Source organism: Chamaea fasciata, unplaced genomic scaffold (assembly GCF_029207755.1).
Source record: "Chamaea fasciata isolate MVZ Bird 193981 ecotype frontalis unplaced genomic scaffold, bChaFas1.0.hap1 SCAF_3, whole genome shotgun sequence".
NCBI lineage: Eukaryota > Metazoa > Chordata > Aves > Passeriformes > Sylviidae > Chamaea > Chamaea fasciata.
This window is the reverse complement of record NW_027094088.1, coordinates 36741484-36760517: the sequence shown is the minus strand read 5'-3', so window position 1 is coordinate 36760517 and position 19034 is coordinate 36741484. Positions and strand designations below refer to the sequence as shown.

Genomic DNA, 19034 nt, shown 5'->3' with positions numbered 1-19034 from the left:
ACGGGGCAGGCTCAGCCCGCCCAGCGCTTCCTTCAGCGTCCCTAAGCACCACGTCCCGACCGGGGCAGCGCTGCAGCCCGCGCCGCTGGGCCACTGAGCAGAGGGAGAAACGAGACCCGAGGATTCCATTCAGAAATTGAACTGAAATGGTTTCGATTCATAAATTTTATTAATTTTATTCGGCGCCGGGCGCACCCCGCGACAAGCCCTACCGCTCGCAAGACATGCCGGGATTCGTGGTCCCGGCGGTGGCGCAGGGTCCTGGACGGTGGGGACACACTCTCGCTCTCTGGCGCGGTTTGACCCTTCTGCCGCCCCGTCCTCCCCCCGTCCCCACGCCCGTTGCCGCGACGCCGCTCGCCGCAGCACATTCCTGCGCGGGCTGAGCGGCGGGGAGGGAGGAGTTTTTCTTCCGGGTCTGCCCGAGTTGGCGCCTGAACACAAAAGTGAGATCCTTGGCTCGTCCCGGGCTCCTCTCCCACAAAAACGGCCCGTTGTCCGGTCTCGCACCCTTGTCCCAGTTTAGCACTGGTGCTCCGCTCGGCGAATAGGCGGAGACTGCCGGAGACGGAGGCGGCGCCGATCAGGCACCAGGGCGGGCGGCCCCAGGGAAGCCGGGTGAAGAGTGAGGGCGGGGGCCTACGGCGCCGCGCTCCCCGCCCTGAGATGCCAACCCGGCAGTCGGCGGCGCAGCTGCGAGCGCGGTGCGTGGGGCCGCGGGGCTCGGGGAGAAGGGCGGGCATGGGCAGCGCGGGGAGGGGGACTGCGGCGCCGGGGGCTCTCCCTCACCGCACGGCGCCGGGTGAGAGTTGAGTGTCCTCCACGAGGCCGGGATAGGCTGGAGAAGGGGGCAATGGCGGGCGGTGGGAGTGTGAGTACTGGTGGTGCTGAGTCCCGCTGTCGCGCAGGTCCACCCCTCGTGCCCCGCCGCAGGATGGAGTTCGAGCTCCTGGAGAACGATGTGCTGGAGTCGCTGGAGGACCTGGGGTACGTGTCTGAGGCTGAGGGTGCGGGGCGCTGCCGGTGTGGGCCGGGAGCAGAGGGCGGCCCCGGCATGGGACACCGCGCTGCTGTCCCCCCCCGCAGGTGGGGCCGCTGTCGCACCGGAGGGCCGCGGCTCGGGGCAGCGCCTGCACTGGTCCCTTTTCGTCAGAGCCGTCCCCAGAGTGGGGCTGGTGACGATGTCCCAAGGCAGACGGGTAGGTTTGTAGCTGCGCGGCCTTGGCGAGCGTGTCACTTCTCCTTGCGAGCTGATCTCGATTCTTGAATGCCGTCTGGTCTATTGCTCAGGTGTTCTGCACAGCGGCCCTAGCTAAGGGTGGGAGGGGATAAAGAGATACGTCAGACAAGAAGAAAACTTTCAGGCTTCATATTTAGTGGGGGGGGAAGTAAAAAGAATTTCAAATTAGCAAATGTTTTTTCTCTTTACTTTTTTTGAAGTGTAATATAGCACAGGAGACTTCTGCTGTGTAAACCTGTTACTTTGTCAAAGTCAGTAAAGGTTGCATAAATATGAAAGGGAGAGCATGAAGAACACGTCCTGCTGTAAGCTCCCATGTCTGTAAACTGTTGAGAGTTCAGAGGACAGGCAGCTACAATTTCACTTCTGCTGCTGGTTCTATGCAAACAGCTGTATTTACTCACCTTGGCCCCATTCCCATAAATCACTTTGTGGTTAGAGTCATTATGCTCCAACAAAGATTGTATTTCCAGGCTAAGTTAGTGATGATAGTTGCAAAGCTTGACAAATAGGCTTCTGTTTTGGCAGGTATTTCTCTGACTGAAATGTGAAAAGACAGCTCTGCCACAATGAAAATACTGTGACTGGCTTCTTTTTTCTGTCATATGTTTAAAGGGATACTAGTGGCTTGAAGGAGTTGTGATTTGTGTTCCTGATTTGTGCAGTTGTAGACAGAAGGTGTTGTTGATTTTTGATATAAATAAATAAAGCAAACAGTGAAAGCAGATGAACAAATAAGTTATATGATGCAAAATTGACAACAGTAGAAAAAAAAAGAAAATTTGGAGGATGAAAGACATGAGACCTCAGCAATAATGGTAACAACTGGGAAAACTACTGTATGTTTCCAAAGGACTTCTGATTCTTGGTGTCTGGAAAGACTGGGGTGTTTGAGGCTTTATGCTTTAGCAGTAGCTCCGTGGTCTTCATGGTTCAACTTATTTTTTCTCATCAGATACTGAAGATATTTCTAATATATCACTTGATTTTCTTCTTATAGCATTTCATGTTAGAGAGCTGTTTCTTTTTGTAACTGTGCTCCGGGTGTTCAGATGGTTGCCCCTTGTCTTGTAAATTAGTTTGGGGAACTGTTGAAAAAGCAAACAGATGGGACAGAAGTGTTACCAAAAGAGAGCATAGCTCTGGAACATGTGCCGTTGGCAGAAACAGAAGGAAAAAGCTGCTTGCAGTTAAGAATCTACAAGTTGAATTATTGGCCAGATTGATGGGTAGCTGAAGTCATGATTATAAGAGATAACACACTCTGTTAAACAGAAATTCTAGAAAAAGTGCCTCTAGAAGATCTGAGTAGAGACTTAAATCCCAATCCTGCCGAAGCAAAAGGCTTGCCATTGGTTCCTTTCTACTTTGATCTGTAACTGGATGCTTCTGTTCTGAGTCCCAGATGTTCCCAGACCTACACATGTAGGCCTGAAACGTCTGTAGGATGGGAGTGAAACTTGCTCTAATTAGCCTCTTGAGGCCTCCAGCCTATTGTGGTCATGCAAGTAAGGTTGTAATACACGAGATTACAGTTTCCCACCAGCTGCCAGTAGATTAACTGTGTCACAAATCAAGCTGCTCCATGAGCTAAAAGTTATTTTTGAGTGTGGCTTCTTCATTTTACTTGGCTGAAGTAAAAGGCCACTACAGTGAAGGCCAAATCCTTTGTGTGGTGTTAAGCACAGGAGCAGCGTGAGGAGAATTACATTTCAATTTGAGATTTTTTTTTTATTATTCCTGAGCCTTGCCAAGAGTTGCCTGGACTCACTGGATTATTGTGATGTAGTGGGTGACTTTACCCAGACATTTCCAAGAGAGATTTTGGTTGGTTATGAGCACTCTTGAATGTCTTTCTCCTTTTGGGGCAGTATATCAAAATAACATTGTACTTTTTTTTTTTTTTTCCCCCAGAATACTCAGGTAGACTCTGACTTGGGCTTCTACCTGGTTAATAAGGCAGCCTTCTCCCTACTCTTCATTCTCCCCTGAGAGATTATCAGTACACACATGTCCTCAAAACTATGTTTTCTAAGATGTGATCTATAAACTCACACTTTCTCACTCTAGGTCTGATTTTTTTGGCTTCTTTTGCTTATGCAAAGAGCCAATTCCATTCATTTTTCTTGTGTATCTTTAGGGAGGTTGGTTTTTCTAGGGAGGATATTGTTATGCAGGTCACTTTTGTAATATCTCTGTCAAAGGCTTTGTTTTGTAAGGCAACCCTTTCATATGTGATAGTAAAGGACAGAAAAGATGCACTTGTTCAGCAGTAATTATCCAACATACTGTAAAGCAGAGCTCAGGAAGGATTCTTTGAGACTGCAGTTGCCCTAGATAGGTCTATTGTCAGTAACATCTTCAGGAGATGGAGGCAGAGAAGTTGCCATTGTACATGGCAACATTCTCCAGGAGGAAACCTTTGATGCTGATAGTTTGTGACACAGTCTCTTTGATGGTAAGTTAATGTGCACACAGATTCGGAGTTTACTCTGATGTTTTCAGTGTGGTTCTTGCTACAGTTCAGTCCAGGAATCACCACTCCAGGAGATCAGCATTGCAGATGTGTTGTGGTTGTAGCTCTCAATGTGTGTACAGCATAGAATAAATCTCTCAAAGGACATTGGTGACAGCAAACATTAATAAACTGTGCTTTTGTTTTACTTGTCAGATACAAAGGTCCATTGTTGGATGATGGAGCGCTGGCTCAGGCCATCTCCCATGGAGCCAGTTCCCCTGAGTTCACCAAACTCTGTGCTTGGCTGGTGTCTGAGTTAAGGCTCTTCTGTAAACTAGAGGAAAATGTGCAGGCAACCAACAGTAAGTACTCACAACTCCAGCACAGACATGCCCTGAACATGTGTTCTTGCATGCCACAGAGATTAGGGCTGGCCATATCTGGTGTACCAGGGACTGTTGTCTGCACACTGCCAGGTTTTGGATATTTTCCACCTCAGGTTTACCTAATGAACAGCCAGTAGAGGTTCAAATAATAGTGGCCATCAAACTTCTTTTTTTTTCTGAAAACAGCTTTTTCTTTTAATTTTTCAACCATATTGCTTTTTAAAGTTCTTAGATGGATTTAGGTAATGTTAATGCTAGTGGGGTTTTTATTAGATCGTGAGAATACTGTCATTTCCGTGGTTCTGTTTTTTTGATGTCAGTAGTACTACTGTTCAAGTCATGAGTTCATTCTCATGACTACAGTAACCGTATTTTCTTTTTGTTGCTGGGTCCCTTAATTCTGTGCTTGCCATAAATCTTTCCCTCTCTGTGGAACACCCTGAGAAGGAGCCTGAAAATGATTGTTTGTTTTTCATTTTGCTGGATGAAGCAACCCTTAGCTTTCAATGAAAAAGTTATTTTCTTATAATGATATTCTACAGATTAAATTGTTAAATTGGCATGATAACCCATATTCCTGAATATCTGATATATTAACTCATAATGCCTTTATGAGCTTAGCTTTGTATTTACTCAGTGGCCAAAGGTTGCTGCCTTTTACCTCAGCATCTGTTACTTTCTTTGCTCTCTGTTTCTGACATGTTCATTCATTCTTTGAATGTATTTCACATTCTTTCTCTGTAAGAATACATTATCTAATGTAATAATATATTATTACATGGGTGAGACAATGTATTGTTGCAGAGAAAGAATGTGAAATATATTACCATTCTAGTAGTATAGGGTTCCTGTTCTATGTTTTGTGTAAAAATACAATCCAGAAGTCTTCCAACAACTATTTCAAATTCTTTAAACGCAGTGATAGAAACATGTTAGCTGGAGTACTGTCAGGTCCTACCTACATTTTGTGTGTCTTGAGTTTAGGAATAGCAGACATTTGGGTTTGAAGTCTCTTTCCAAAAGATAAAAAATTTTACTTCTTATGACTGGTTTGGTGGTTTTTTTTTTGTTTGTTTGTTTTTTTTTTTTTTGGTTTTTTTTTTTTTTTTTTTTTTTTGGTTTTTTTTTTTTTGTTTTTTTTTTTGTTTTTTTTTTTGCTAGCAAATTCTGATTAGTTTCAGTAATTTTTGACAGAAATCAGTCAAAAGGTTTGGTTTACATGACTTAATTATTTTTAAAGGATGTATTGATGAAATAAAATCAGTTGACAAATGTGAGCTTACAGGGAGAAGTAATAGGAAAAAAAGGAGAACCTATAAGCCATATTTATTATTTATGACTTTGTCATAACCATCTGATACATTTGTAATGGGAAGAGATAATTGCTATTTAAAATAATGCCTGTAAAATTTATGATGTTTTTGATGTCCCCTTTCATTTTAGAAGTTGCTAGTGCCTGTCTATTGTAGCTTGGGAAAGCTGTCAGTGAAACATAATTTTATATTGATGAAGCATATCATGATTCCAAATAGGTTGTGCTGTGTCCTGGAGGAACCCAAGAAATGCACTTGGCCTCCATTATAAACAGGTCTTAATATTAAATAGCAACTTGAGCAAGAGATTTATTTTTTTCAACAACTAATTCATTCTAATCATAACCCCATATATATCAGCAGTGAATGAATTATTATTCTTTTCTTTCTAAGGTCCAAATGAAGCAGAAGAATTCCAGCTTGAAATGAGTGGGTTGCTGTCTGAAATGAACTGTCCATATGTGTCATTAACATCAGGAGATGTTACAAAACGCCTTCATAATCGGAAGAACTGTCTCTTGCTGCTTAGTAAGTTAAAAGGGTGCTTGCAAGCAAGTCTGGTTTTCTGCAAGATTCATAGTATTGTTTCTTACACTTAATGAGATACTGGTTTGTTTACCACAATGTAGTTACCTAATAATATGCATCATTTTTTCTGCAATTTACAGTGTCAGAGTATTGCCTTTCTGGTTTTACCAGTCAATATGTACCCAGTATATGATGGAAAATATTCTGACTGTTAACCTTTTTCATATTCTCGACCAAGAAGCCTGTCCTATTACCTCTCAAAAGACACAACAAAGAGGGAATTATTTGAAGACTTCTGCCAGAATTTAGTCACTGAACTCTACTTAGCATGGTTGTAAAAATGACCACTAACATCAGACACATCAAAATTTTAGAGGCTCCCAGTGATAATGACTTGCCAGGTGCAACGCAACTTGGATTTTCCTACACTGACAGCAGTCAGAATTGTTAGGAAAGAGAGAATGTTTTATCCCAACTCCCAGTTCTTTTGATCATCATCCTTAGTACATAGCTTCACTGTTGCTTTCTGCTGATTGAAAGGAAATTAACATTAGCAAATGGTGATGTCTTCCCTTTTCCACCCATCAGATCTCAATAGTTAAATTGATTTGTTTCTGCTTATGAAGTGTTAGAGGAATTTGTGAAAGGTGTGTGATATTAGGTCACATTATAATAAAAAAAAGCTTTAGAGTTAGAAACTAGTACTAATTTTAATCTAATTTTAAATTCCAAATAACTTAATGGTCTGTTTGCTTACTTAGTTGCTGCTGATTCTTCAACTTCTCAAAACAAAAATTTGGTTCTGCCATCATCTGAGATACAAAAAGTAATTTGCAGAGTAGATTCCTGTATTTCAGCAGTAGGAGGAAGATGATTAGACTTAATTTGAATATTTTTTATAGTATGTTAAGAAATGTCAGATGAAGTGAGGTAGTTGTTGCATTTAATATAGTTTGTAGCTCAAACAATCTCCCCTTCAGCTTGTTTTCTGTAAGCCAAGCCATTGAATAAATTTGGCTTGTCTGTGACACATAGTTTATCACAGAGGTCCTTTGGGATGTCAGTTTTGGTAATATAAGGCCATGCTCAGGAGCTGAGCTCTGCCATCCCATCTGGCAGGAATACTGTGTTTACTGTCAAATGTGAAATTGCAGTAGTGCCAAACTCCTTTTTTGTGTACCACCAGAGCTGCAAAGCTTTCTTTAGCTGTGTTAAGTGAACCTTTTAGGTATCCCGTTGTATGTGAGTCATAAAATTAGTTTTTTTTCAGGAGAAAGAGGATAACCCTCTGTAATGAAATGCCAGGGTATTTTACATTTTAATGAAATGCAGCACAGTTTGTGTCACTTGGAAGATGTAGCAGTAGTGCTGGGACAGGAAAGCACCAAACAAACCCAAGTAGTTAGGACTGATTGTCTTAATGTGCAGCATCACTAGAATACAATGTTAGGTACTGGCATCTGCAAAAACAGAAAGTACATGAGTTTCAGGCTAGTTCAGAAGAGGTGTGCAATAAAGAATTGCTATCTGAAGAACATTTGTCTTAGGGATAGGCTTAAAAATTTCTGTCAATGTCAGAGGAGGTTGAAGATAGCTTAAATGTGATCTCTAAATTTTTGAAACAAAATTCTCCTGCTAGTTTTTTTTTTTTTCAGTAGGCCTGAAAGAGTGTAAATAATTGGAAGTTCAATATAAGAAAAACCTCTATAAAGTGTTGCTGAAAGAACTTACAAAGGATGCTTCACTGCTTTATGTATTCTAAGAATTTTTTTATTCATGAGGTGTTCAGTGTTTTTAGCGGAAGGTATTCTAGAGATGATTAAAATGATGTGTTCTCTTAATCTTTTTATCTGTCCCAGCTTTATAAATAATAAGCTTCTTTTGTACAGCCCTGGGTTTACTTCCCTGCTCACAAGTGTGTCTGCAGTATAAGTTTTTATTATTTTTAGATGTGTTTATGTACATTATTGCTATGGTCACTCACTATGATGAATGTGAAAAGTATTGTTAAACCTGTGTTTTTTTATAAAATTCTAACCTTAAAGTTGTGACACCTCCAAACAAAGGCTGTTTATATAATTGTAAGTTTATATCACTGTAAATGACACCTGATGCTGAAATTCTGGGCATATACCATATTCAGAAATTGTGATTTTGATTTTTCTCTTTTTGTTTGATAAAGTAGTTACAACGTACTGGTAGGCTCTTACAGTTCTGATATTGAAGAAAACTTCAGCCATTCTAATTTCTATTTCATCAGTTACAGCCTTCCTTTATGAAGTTATTGTAAACATTAATTCACAGTAGCACTTCTAAGAGGGATTGTTTTTCCACTCATCATTTTGCATGAGGAAATAGAGGAGATTCATCCAACTTTTCACTTCTCTTTGCTCGTTTCCTTTTTTGTTTCCTAGACCCTCGAGAAATACTTGCTTGTGTACCCTAAAATGTACATCCCAGTCCTTCATCATGCTTGTTTCCAGGATGTTGTTTGCTTGTTCTTTGTTTCCTGTCTTTATTGGGCAAAACCTGATGGAAAAGAGTTGTTGTGCTCTCTTGAACTCTGGGATTAATACCTGCTGGAGTCATAGGGATTTTTTCTAGGCTTTCATTGATTGTACAAACCTGTCCTCTGTTTGTTGTGTTTCTAGCACTGAACTCAGTAATTGTAAATATGAGTGTTCTCTACACACAAAATTTCTATCCCTCACTGTGTCTAAACAGTCCATTTGCACATTTGTTGGTTGGAAGCACTTGAGTTTTCACTGACTCTAAAATAACTTAACTCTGCTAGATCTGATGGTCAAATCTAATTTTTCTTACCCCAGCATACCTCATCTCAGAACTGGAAGCTGCCAGAATGCTGTGTGTGAATGCCCCTCCTAAAAAAGCCCAGGAAGGAGGTGGCAGTGAAGTCTTTCAGGAGCTGAAAGGCATCTGTATCGCTTTAGGCATGTCCAAGCCTCCTGCCAACATAACGATGTTCCAGTTCTTCAGCGGAATTGAAAAAAAAGTAAGATCCAAAGGAAGAAAAATTGAAATATATCTATGATATTGTTGTTTTGATGGAAAAGAGTTCTGCTACATGGGTGATATTTGTCTCTTGTGAAACTCCAGTTTTGAATTGTGTAGGAGAGTTCATGTGTTTTACTGCATATGTAAAGAGTCAGAATTTTGAAAATTATTTTAAAGGCTTTTTCCATGCCAAGGCATGAGGTCAGTGGCTACTATCATCACCTTCCAGGGTGACTGCTCTAGGTTTTAATGCCATCACTTGTTGTAGAAGACATAGAAAATGCTCAGCTTAGGCCTCAGGAAGAATGTTAAAGAGAAATGTTTTTCAGGAAATACACCTAAACAAATTTGTGTGGGAACCTGATGTTTTAAAGGTGTCTTTGTTAAAAGGTGGTATAACTAAAGTAAAACTTAACACCTTTTCCCTAAGACTTCATCAACTCTTGTGATTCCATTTATTTTTATTCCTTCATGTAGGTATTCTCCAGGCTGTTGTGATTTTTTAAAAAAATAAACTTACTTTTGAGTAACTTTTGTAAATCAAAGAAATTAAATGGAATGGACTGTCCAGTGCACGGACCAAGGGTCGGGGTCAGAAAGCTTTTAAGTCACATTTAGTGACTTAATTTGTGAGATAGGGCAGGGCAGAGCAGAACAGCAGAAGACAAGCCTTGATAACTTTAAAGAACAGGTATGGATCCCTTCCAATGCAGAATATTCTGTCATTACAAAGCTCAGAGTTTTACAGGTCTTTCAGTTCCATTTTACTTAAACAAAACCAAGAAACTGAAAATAGAGTTTTGTTTCTATGCAAGAATCAGTTTGGTTTGACCTGTTAAGAAGAGCAGGAGGATGGTTTTCCATCAGAAGCCCAAGGTGTAGAATGGAAGCAGTTTGTTTGCTGGCTTTGGAATTATTATGGGCACTGCACAGACACATAAGAAATGCTGTGCTTCTATTTTATGTAAAAGGCAGAAAATATTCATAATAATGGACAATGCTAGGAAGCTTTGCTGTTGAAAGAGGCTCTGTAAAAATACAGGATATGAAGTAGATTAAAATCCTTTTAATCTGGGAATTCTGTTGTGTTTTCCTAACATACTTCTCTTTTACATTGTCTAGTAAAGCTAAATGAATATTCTCTCAAAGACTTACATAAAGATCCCTCCTCCTTAAGTGTCCTTACGGTGTAGTGAAATACAAACAGGAATTTCTAACCTACAGATTTAGCAGAAATTGTATATAACTAATGTTTACAGTGTGAATACTTCACATGTTAGCAGTACTTGAGAATGAGAAAGTAAAGCTGACTAATTACTGAAAAACTTACTTCACTTTGTAAATGAAAATACATCTCGGTGTTCTTGTTTTTAGAAAGTGAGTCTTAGAATGGGAATATTCTGATTTAATGTATGAAAATCAAGCTAACTGCTTCTTCACACATATGTAGTACAGTTTGGAGTAGGATCTTTATGTAGTTGACTCCCTTTGTTAATGATCCACCACATTAAAAAGAGGAAATAATTGAATGAACTGCCTCTGCTGTTTGAAAGCACTTAGGTACCATTGGAAAACTTGATCACTGAATGTGTTAGATCACATGCTGGAATGAACAGCTTGGTGGTTTTTTTCCAAACTACTTTGGAAGTTTTTGTCACTGCTACTCCATTTCTTCCCCCTCGAAGTCCTAAGAAATTTTGAGATGGGATAGATAATTTGTGCCCAAACTCCTAAAATGCAAGTGAGATTTAAAATTACATATTATAGATTTTTCTCCTTTTGACTGTGAAGAGGGATCCTTCTTTGGGTTTTATTATATTTCACATAGTCTTAATATATGGTTTTTGATACAAATTTGGGATTTTTTTCTGGATTGAAGAGATGATGTGTAGAATAATTCCTCTGGCTTCAAGAGCAGCGGTATGTCATGATGTCTTTGTTTTAACTGTAGATCTATTTTATAGTCCCTTCTCTTAAATTTTAAATAATTATAGCTGAGACTACCAGAAATCTAAAAACAGTTGCTTTCTGAAAGAAGTGTGCTTGGCTCTCTGCTCCAGAGAAAATAACTTGATATTGGAGGTTGCTGTGTCATGCCTTTCACTGTCCAGTAGTTCTCTCCTTTCATTTGAATCTTGAAAAACTAATGTTTTGAGCCAAAGCTTATATTTTTATATGTCTCCTAACAGCTGAAGGAAACTCTAGCAAAGGTTCCACCTAATCATGTTGGAAAACCTTTATTGAAGAAACAACTGGGACCAGCTCACTGGGTGAGTAGTTGCAGGTATTAGAGCCCATTTCCCTCTTTGAAGTATACCAAGTATTGATCTTGTTCTGTGTTGCAAAATGAATTTTCTCTTTCTGAAGACAAGAATATAATTTCTTGCAGCATAATGTATATGTTGGTGCAATAAATGTACAGCAGCTAAGATCTTACATGAATCTCTAGGTCCAGGTGCAGGTTAAACTTTTCCAGAATGAGAGATCTACAGTGGTGGCGCTGACCAGCATGTGTAGTAGCTTGAACCTTCCTCACCTGCCCTTTGCCAGCACTGTCTGTGTGACCTGCTCCTGCCGAGATGGTGTCATGTTTGCTTCTGGAGTTCCTTTTTACCTAAACTGTGGGTCTGTTCATAATGTCCCCCTCTTTTTCTCATTTGGAGTAGTCTGCTGCTTTCATAGCCTCTTCAAGAGGCAGTGGCTGTGCAGGTAAGAGGTGGGAGAGATATTGTACTATGGAGCCATGATCTTCACCAGCTGGAATTTGTCACCTGCTGTACTAGGAGCACAGTGCCTGGGTTATTCACTGTTGCTGCACCAAGCTCAAAGCTGTGGCTGCTGCTGCAAGACTTTAGGTCTCTCTTGTCTCTCTTGCTTAAGGCTGAAGCACATCTTCTCCCAGCAGTCTGCTTCCTTCAGTGCTTGTATTGTTGAGACTGAAAATGGGCCCCACTGCCCTCCCTCCAGCCGGGCCTCTTTAAATACATATGTTATTTCCCTAATGGTGCATTTCTCTCACCTGCTGCTCTAACTAAACCACTGTCTGCTAACAGGTGTTTCTCATGATGACTGTTACCTATAGGGGACTTTGTTCTTTTGCCTGTATACAGACTGTGCTTTAATCAAGATCCTCTTACAGTACTGTACTTACTTTTAGTCCTTTATCTTTGCTCTATCTTTGTCCTTAAGCTTACTACTTTTTAAGAAGGCACGGATGTCCTGTCTCTTAGGAGTTACGTATGCCCTTGCTTAACCTTGTTGCCTGTGGTATCTTCTCACCTTTGCTTCTCTGTTCTGGTGGATGCTGAGAAATGCTTCAGCAGTGTGTGCAGTTTTTGTGCTGTTAGAAATGTTAGAAGGCTGAATATGAGCCATGGAAGCTTCAGGAAAATAATATCAGCAGGCACAGCTTGGCTGTGAGTCCATTTGACAGGGTAGATAATTGCAGTCTTAAGCCCTGCGTAGTATCTCTGTGTCATATTCTCTTCCATCCACATAGTTCTTTAAGTAGACATACTTTAATCTATAGATTATGTTTGCAAATTTTTGTTTCAGGAAAAAATTGAAGCAATTAATCAAGCCATAGCCAACGAATACGAAGTCCGAAGAAAACTGTTAGTCAAACGTTTGGACGTTACTGTGCAATCCTTCGGCTGGTCAGATAGAGCTAAGGTACAAACAGCTTGCTGTGAAGTCCTGGTTGATGGTGAACCTTTAAAATATGTATCTCTGGAAAACTGCATCATTGTTTTGTCCTTGATGAGTCAAAAATAATGAAGGAGTTGTCTGGCTTTGTTTTGAGTTTCCAAAGAAGTTTATGACAATGGAAGATGGTTAAAAAATATTTTACTTAAAACTGATTTGTTGGATTTTAAACCAGTCTAAAAATGAGAAGGCAGACTGTGTGTAACTACACACCAAAGCCACCAGAAAAATTAGAGATTACTGACCCAACCATGTTCAGGGTGCCATAAGGTAAACCATTAAGTGCTGTGTCTTGTGTGATGGTAGAAAAGCATCTTCCTGTTGACCGTCCCTCATCTTTGTGCTGTCCACAGTGATCAGATTTCCTTAACTCAAAGTGTGTCTGCAATCACAACTCCACAGATGCACATGAGAACAGCTGCTAAGGCACTCCTTGTTCTTACCTCATAGACAGGGTAATCCTTTATGTCCTTCTTTTGTCTTTGAACCGTGCAAGTGACTGTGACTTGAGATCTGTTTTCCCTTGAGTATGTGATACATATTCTGCTTTTAGAAATAATTACGTGGTTTCCCTGTTTCCTGTGTCTAAGAAAGAAATTATGGGATTTAAAAAAATAGCATATGTAATTTATTTTCCAGGACTAAACCAGATCTGCTAACATGGTGTTAAGTATGCTGCTGACAATGAGACTGAGTTATTAGTGCTGAACTGTGACACATAGAATCATTGAGTGTTTTTTCTTGATAAGTGTTTTTTTAAAAAGCAACTATACTTTAATAATAAGTCCCATTTTTTTGTTTCATTGAGTAGGACTTCTACTGGTGTACTCTCTATTAAACCTTGTACGCTTCAGGCTTTTTAGAAGATGACTGAAAAACTAGCTGACTGTTTAAATATTTTAATAGTGAATAAAAATGAGCAAAAACGTGAATTATGTTTAAAAACCAGGGTTTTCTAGTTGTGTTACAGCTTTGGCATCCTTATCCATGTGGTTTTGTTTTTTTTCTAGGAATTCTCAGGTATTTTTGAACTTGACTACCTACACAAAATATTTCCACTAAACCCACACATTGTGTATATGCATTTATATCTATTAAAATGCAAATATTTTTTAGAAGCATAAATATACAAATTTGGAGAATATTGCTGTACTATTCCAGACACACAATACAGTTTGTTTTAACAGTAACTTTTAGCAAGATGTTTATTTTCTTTTTTATTTGAAAAGTATCAGAATACAATACCATGATGAAATAGTCACTTCTCCAGATAGTGGAAACACCAGGGGAAGAAAACCTTGCAGTGTATTGCTAGGGATTTTTTAAAGTTAAAATTTCAAGTTTCACCTTAAACAGTATCATAGGATCAAAATATTGTGCTCAGAGCTCAGTCAAATATACCAGGGAAAAACACACTGATATTCTGGTGAATACTTTTGCTTCTCCTGCCTTTAGCCAGAGTCATATTCCAGTTCTCTGCCTTTGGATGGAAAATAAGATTTTAGGATTTTAAAATGTGCTCCTAAGTTTTTGCACTGTTAAGATGTGTTGGAAAACCTGGTTTGCCTGTACCCACTGCCAGTCATCTGCATTCTGAAGAGAGATGCAACTATTGTAGTAGCACAGATTTTCCTGTGTCTCAGCTGGAAAACTTCTGAGGTGTCCAAAAAAGCCAGAATGGTTAATGCCTAAAGGCAGTAGAGGAAGAGACATTTCATACAAGGCAAAGTTGGACGTAGGATCTCATTTCTAGCTCTGCCAGTCCTTCTTGGTGCCTTGTCTTTGTGAAGAAGCTAACTGGAATGAAGAGTGAAAAGAGTTAACAGGACTTTTTTTGCTGATAAGTGTTGGAGATGGGGTGATGCTGGCCCAGCTGGAATGGGTGCAGTCAGGATGAAGGCACAGAAGGAGGTCTGGAGGCTAAACACAGATGTGTTTCACTTTCAGTATCTTCTGAATTCTAGCAGTAATTCATATAACTATATGGCACACTTCTATTCTGTGTTTGCCTGGAAGTAATACGGTCTGCATGTATATATTGTTAAAATTGTCAGCTCATTGGTGTCTTGGCATTTCAGTCAAAATTATATTTCCTGTTTACTTAAGAAATTAATGTGACAAATGCTGATCTTATTGAAGTAATCTTCGGTTCTAAAGTGGTTCTCACTGATTTTATATTAACTTTTTGTTCTGTTTGCAGTAGTGGCTTGTTATTCAGTGCTGATTTGATTCTTGTGATGAGATGTCCCATTGATTTAACTGACTGGGTTTTATTTTTCTTTGCTCCAACAGAGTCAAACAGAAAAACTGGCTAAAGTCTACCAGCCCAAACGTGCCCTCTTATCTACTAAGTGCACTATATCAGTTGCAAATCTCTTGGCAGCTCGGCAAGATCTGTCAAAGATTATGAGAACAAGCAGCGGCTCCATCCGAGAGAAGACTGCATGTGCCATTAATAAGGTACCTCTGGTGACAAATGGCTTGTTCTGTTAGGAATATTTAAGTAACTTGAATGTAGTAATAAATCCTAATTTTTTTCAAGATTGTAAGTGGAATTTGGAAATAAAGGATAAGAAACTTGGTCCTTATATATTCCAGATAATGCATCAGTAGATTATGGATAGTGCAATTTCAGCTCTCAAGGTTCACAGCATCCCTTCTTTGGGGCAGTAAGAATTGCTGAAATACATTGGATTACTTTCAGTGGGAGTAGGCCTGCTCTGTCCTACCAGAATTACTGAAGCCATTACCCTACTGCTACCTGATTTGTCACCATGTCTAAAGTAACAACTACATAGTAACTGTGTTTCTGGTCTGTGTAAATAGAATGTACTAAGATCACACTGCAAGGATCCCACAAATTAAATGGCCCTTGATACACAGGTAGATTACAGTCAAGTGTATAGTTCTAATAATGACATAGTAGAAACATGACTCAGACTAAACAATTTGCCTTGTTTCAAAAATTATGATTTTAAAGAGTAATAGGCTCACAAAAGTATGTGTGCTGAACCTGCAGCTCAGTAGCTATGCACAGCAGCTTACTTGGTGCTTTAAAATTGTGGGGATAGGTGCATACTCTTCCACCTTCTGAGTACCAACTGTACCTCAGGTAAATTCTAATTAATTTAGGAAAGAATAGTGGTGTGCTGATTTGGACACAGCCCATCCAACCCAAATAATTTCTGCACCTTTTTAGTGTTGTTGGAGTGTAAGAAATTAAGTAGTTAGACAGGTTGACTCTACATTCAGACTGTATGTATGTTTTAGTAGGAATGCAGTACTGCCCTGCTGCTGATGCATAATCTGTTAATTTATTTCCCTTGTTACATTGTTTTAAAACTTCAAGCAGTACAAATGTCCTGTCCCATTTTGCCTTGCTAAATTTTTAAGATCACACTGTCCTTAGACAGCTGAAGACCTCTAGAGTCTTGCTCCACTCTGATCGACGCTGTTTGACACCTGTCTGTTAAGTTTCTGCATATCCTCACTGAAAAATAGATTTTTTTGCCCTTTATTTACCGAGTCAATGTCTCCTACAGCAACTCAGAGCGCTAGTTAGGAGAGAGACTGTGTTGCATTGTGCTTGTGCTTATTTGAGTTTAGCGCTCTGCAGTAATAAAGAGTTAAGTGAGACTGTGTTGGTGCTGCCCATGGTGGTGGGCCTGCTGTTTGAACACAAAGCACAGATCTCCTGACCTGTCTTGTTAGCAGTGCTTCAAGTACTAGATAATCCCTGTTTAACTTTTAGTGACTGGAGACAGAGATCTGTCACATTCAAACACACAAAATTTGCCTCTGGATGTAAAAACCTTGGAGTGGGTACTGCCTGTGGTGTGTCTCAGTAAATGTGACTCTTGTGTGAGGTGTCGCATCTCCTATGGCAGTTTTCCCTTTCCCTTTGCAGGTGCTAATGGGCAGAGTGCCTGACAGAGGAGGAAGGCCCAATGAAATTGAACCTCCACCTCCTGAGATGCCACCGTGGCAGAAAAGACCAGAAGGTGGCTCGCAGCAAGGCGGTGGCAGAGGAGGAAGAGGTGGCTACGACTCTTCCTACGGAGGGCGGGGAGGTTATGACCATGGGGGTCACGACCGAGGAGGAAGAGGAGGCTACGACTCATCCTACGGAGGGCGAGGAGGTCATGAACAAGGAAGCCATGATCGAGGGGGACGAGGAGGACGTGGTGGTTATGATCATGGTGGCAGAGGAGGAGGAAGAGGAAACAAGCTTCAAGGAGGCTGGACAGATGGTGGAAGTGGTGGCTACCAGGATGGTGGCTACAGGGAGAGCAACTACAGAGATGCAGGTTTTCAAACAGGTGGCTACCATGGTGGTGGTGGCTACCAAGGAGGAGGCTATGGTGGCTACCAGTCGTCTTCTTATTCTGGAAGTGGCTACCAAGGGGGTGGTGGTGGTGGCTACCAGCAGGACAACAGATACCAAGATGGTGGGTCCCACGGTGACCGAGGGGGCGGGCGTGGAGGAGGGAGGGGTGGCCGTGGCGGCCGCGGTGGCCGAGGAGGTCAAGGAGGCGGCTGGGGGGGCAGAGGTGGACAGAACTTTAATCAAGGAGGGCAGTTTGAGCAGCACTTCCAGCATGGAGGTTATCAGTATAATCAGTCTGGCTTTGGACAAGGAAGACACTTCACCAGCTGAGGCTGCTTAAAATTTACACTTCAGCAGAGCTCACGTAATAGAAACCTGGTTTCAGAGGCCTGACTTACATGCTGCTTGAATTAGTACAGGTTTGTACACAGCAGGTAGAACCTCTTTGGGTGGGATGTTTTGCAAAGTGCAAAGCACAACTTTGTGTAGATCTCTCCTCTCCACCCACCTCTGCCTGTCTGAATGAAAGACATTGTCACTACCCCCTGCACCCTAAACATCAACTAATAGCCATGATTTTTGGATGTTGGACTGGTTCCCTCTGCTTAAAACGCTTTTGTTCTAAATGTGCCTGCTGTGTTTGCCTTTTGTTTTGATTTGGAGAAATACCAAGACCTGTCAAATTTGTCTGTTACAGTACACAGCAGAACTCCTGCATTTTTCCCCCCCAAATCATTGTTGAGTTACATGTTCTGAACCAGTCTGGAGTGTTGCTTTTCAGCTTGCTGCCCTCTTGTTTCAGTCCCGATGACGTTACAGTGCGTGTGCGCACACAGGGATCTCCTCGGCCTGATGGGGTTTGTGTTACCTGAGCTCTACTGTGGATGCCATGTTCAGTAGCCTTATCTCCTGCTAAACAGCGTTTTCTCACCCGCTCAACTCTGGAGACTGACCGCCGCCAAAATCTGCAAAGATCATTTCAAACTAAGCTAAATTGTGAACCGATCGTGTGTGTAGGCCTGTAGTTAGGTGTAGCAATTCAAACTGACCTGCATCCATCCAAAACAAGTTGCTCCTCCTCCAAACCTAATTTTTACTTGAAATCAGCTAGAAGAAATGACAAACTGAAGTTTATTTTATTTGCAAGTTAATACCACTGGCTCAGCAAATCTAGGGCAATTTGTTTTGGGGGTTGTCTTTTTAAAGAAATGCACTACGGCCTGGGAAGATTAGTTCCTGCCTGGAGGAAGCCCTTTTATTATTGCTGCAGAAAACAAAACCTGGCTGAGTTTGGTGTTCTAATGTTTGGGTTTTTTTTTTCTTTACTGAAAGCCACATAATGCTTCTTGCTGGGTTTTTTTGTGTACATAAACATTGTCAAAAAGCTGTGAAAGAAAATGGCTGAAGGTGTGCTGTTGTATAAAAGGTGAGCAATAAAAGTATCTGTATGTTCTGTTTGCTTTAGTTTCTTTTTCTGGATTGTGAAAAGTATTTGCTACAGTAGCTGGGAATTCATGGGGATTTATTTGTCTTAATCTCTTTTTTATTTTAATCTATTTTATATTTTGTAGTTGTCCCAGCTATACCATGCATTCTGCCCTTTGAAGAGCTGTCAGAACAGGAGCAGGTGGGAGGAACTGACCTTCAGTTGCTCTATGATTCTGTTCCTCCCTCTGACCTGGTGTAGCAGCTCACAGTACTCTCTCTTGCTGTAAAGTTATTCTTAGGCTGTGTGAGCATGTGTCTCCCAGGTTATGCTCCTCCTGCATTCCCTGTGAACTTGGTGTGCTGCTTCTGGGAACTTCTTGATGTTGTCTAGCCTTGTGGAAATGTAGGTTCTTGCTACCATGCTCAGATCACTGTAGCAGAAGCTGTGATGATGGCAGAGTCTACCTGTTTTGTCCTTGGGGATGAATCCAGATCGATGCAGGCAGGAGGACTTCCTTGGCTTACAGTAATAGCATGAGATTCTGAGATAATCCCTGTAATGCTGACATTTCTGTAATTCAAGGTAATCATGTAAATAAGCTAAAAATAACATTTAGAATTGATTGGCCTGTAT

At 40.8% G+C, this 19034-nt stretch overlaps 1 protein-coding gene across 2 annotated transcripts; it reads left to right on the top strand.

Moving 5' to 3' along the window:
• Nucleotides 1-624: 624 nt before the first annotated feature.
• FAM98A (family with sequence similarity 98 member A) lies at nucleotides 625-18425 on the top strand. Of its 2 annotated transcripts, none has more exons than XM_066178611.1 (9): nucleotides 625-704; nucleotides 909-987; nucleotides 3912-4060; nucleotides 5791-5925; nucleotides 8754-8938; nucleotides 11130-11210; nucleotides 12496-12612; nucleotides 14938-15105; nucleotides 16553-18425. In XM_066178611.1, the coding sequence occupies exons 2-9, from the start codon at nucleotides 935-937 to the stop codon at nucleotides 17300-17302; spliced, it is 1638 nt and encodes a 545-aa protein (XP_066034708.1). In that variant the 5' UTR covers nucleotides 625-704; nucleotides 909-934; the 3' UTR covers nucleotides 17303-18425. The 2 variants fall into 2 exon arrangements, with proteins under 2 accessions (XP_066034708.1, XP_066034707.1); XM_066178610.1 differs by lacking the exon at nucleotides 625-704 and adding an exon at nucleotides 740-802.
• Nucleotides 18426-19034: the final 609 nt, after the last annotated feature.

What these genes read in the sequence shown, in the direction of transcription:
- FAM98A (XM_066178610.1), top strand. Translation starts at nt 742, where the DNA reads ATGGGCAGCGCGGGGAGGGGGACTGCGGCGCCGGGGGCTCTCCCTCAC. An exon ending in AACTGGGACCAGCTCACTGG is followed by an intron (nt 11,211 to 12,495) that starts GTGAGTAGTTGC and finishes TTTTTGTTTCAG; the next exon opens with GAAAAAATTGAAGCAATTAA. An exon ending in GCTGGTCAGATAGAGCTAAG is followed by an intron (nt 12,613 to 14,937) that starts GTACAAACAGCT and finishes TTGCTCCAACAG; the next exon opens with AGTCAAACAGAAAAACTGGC.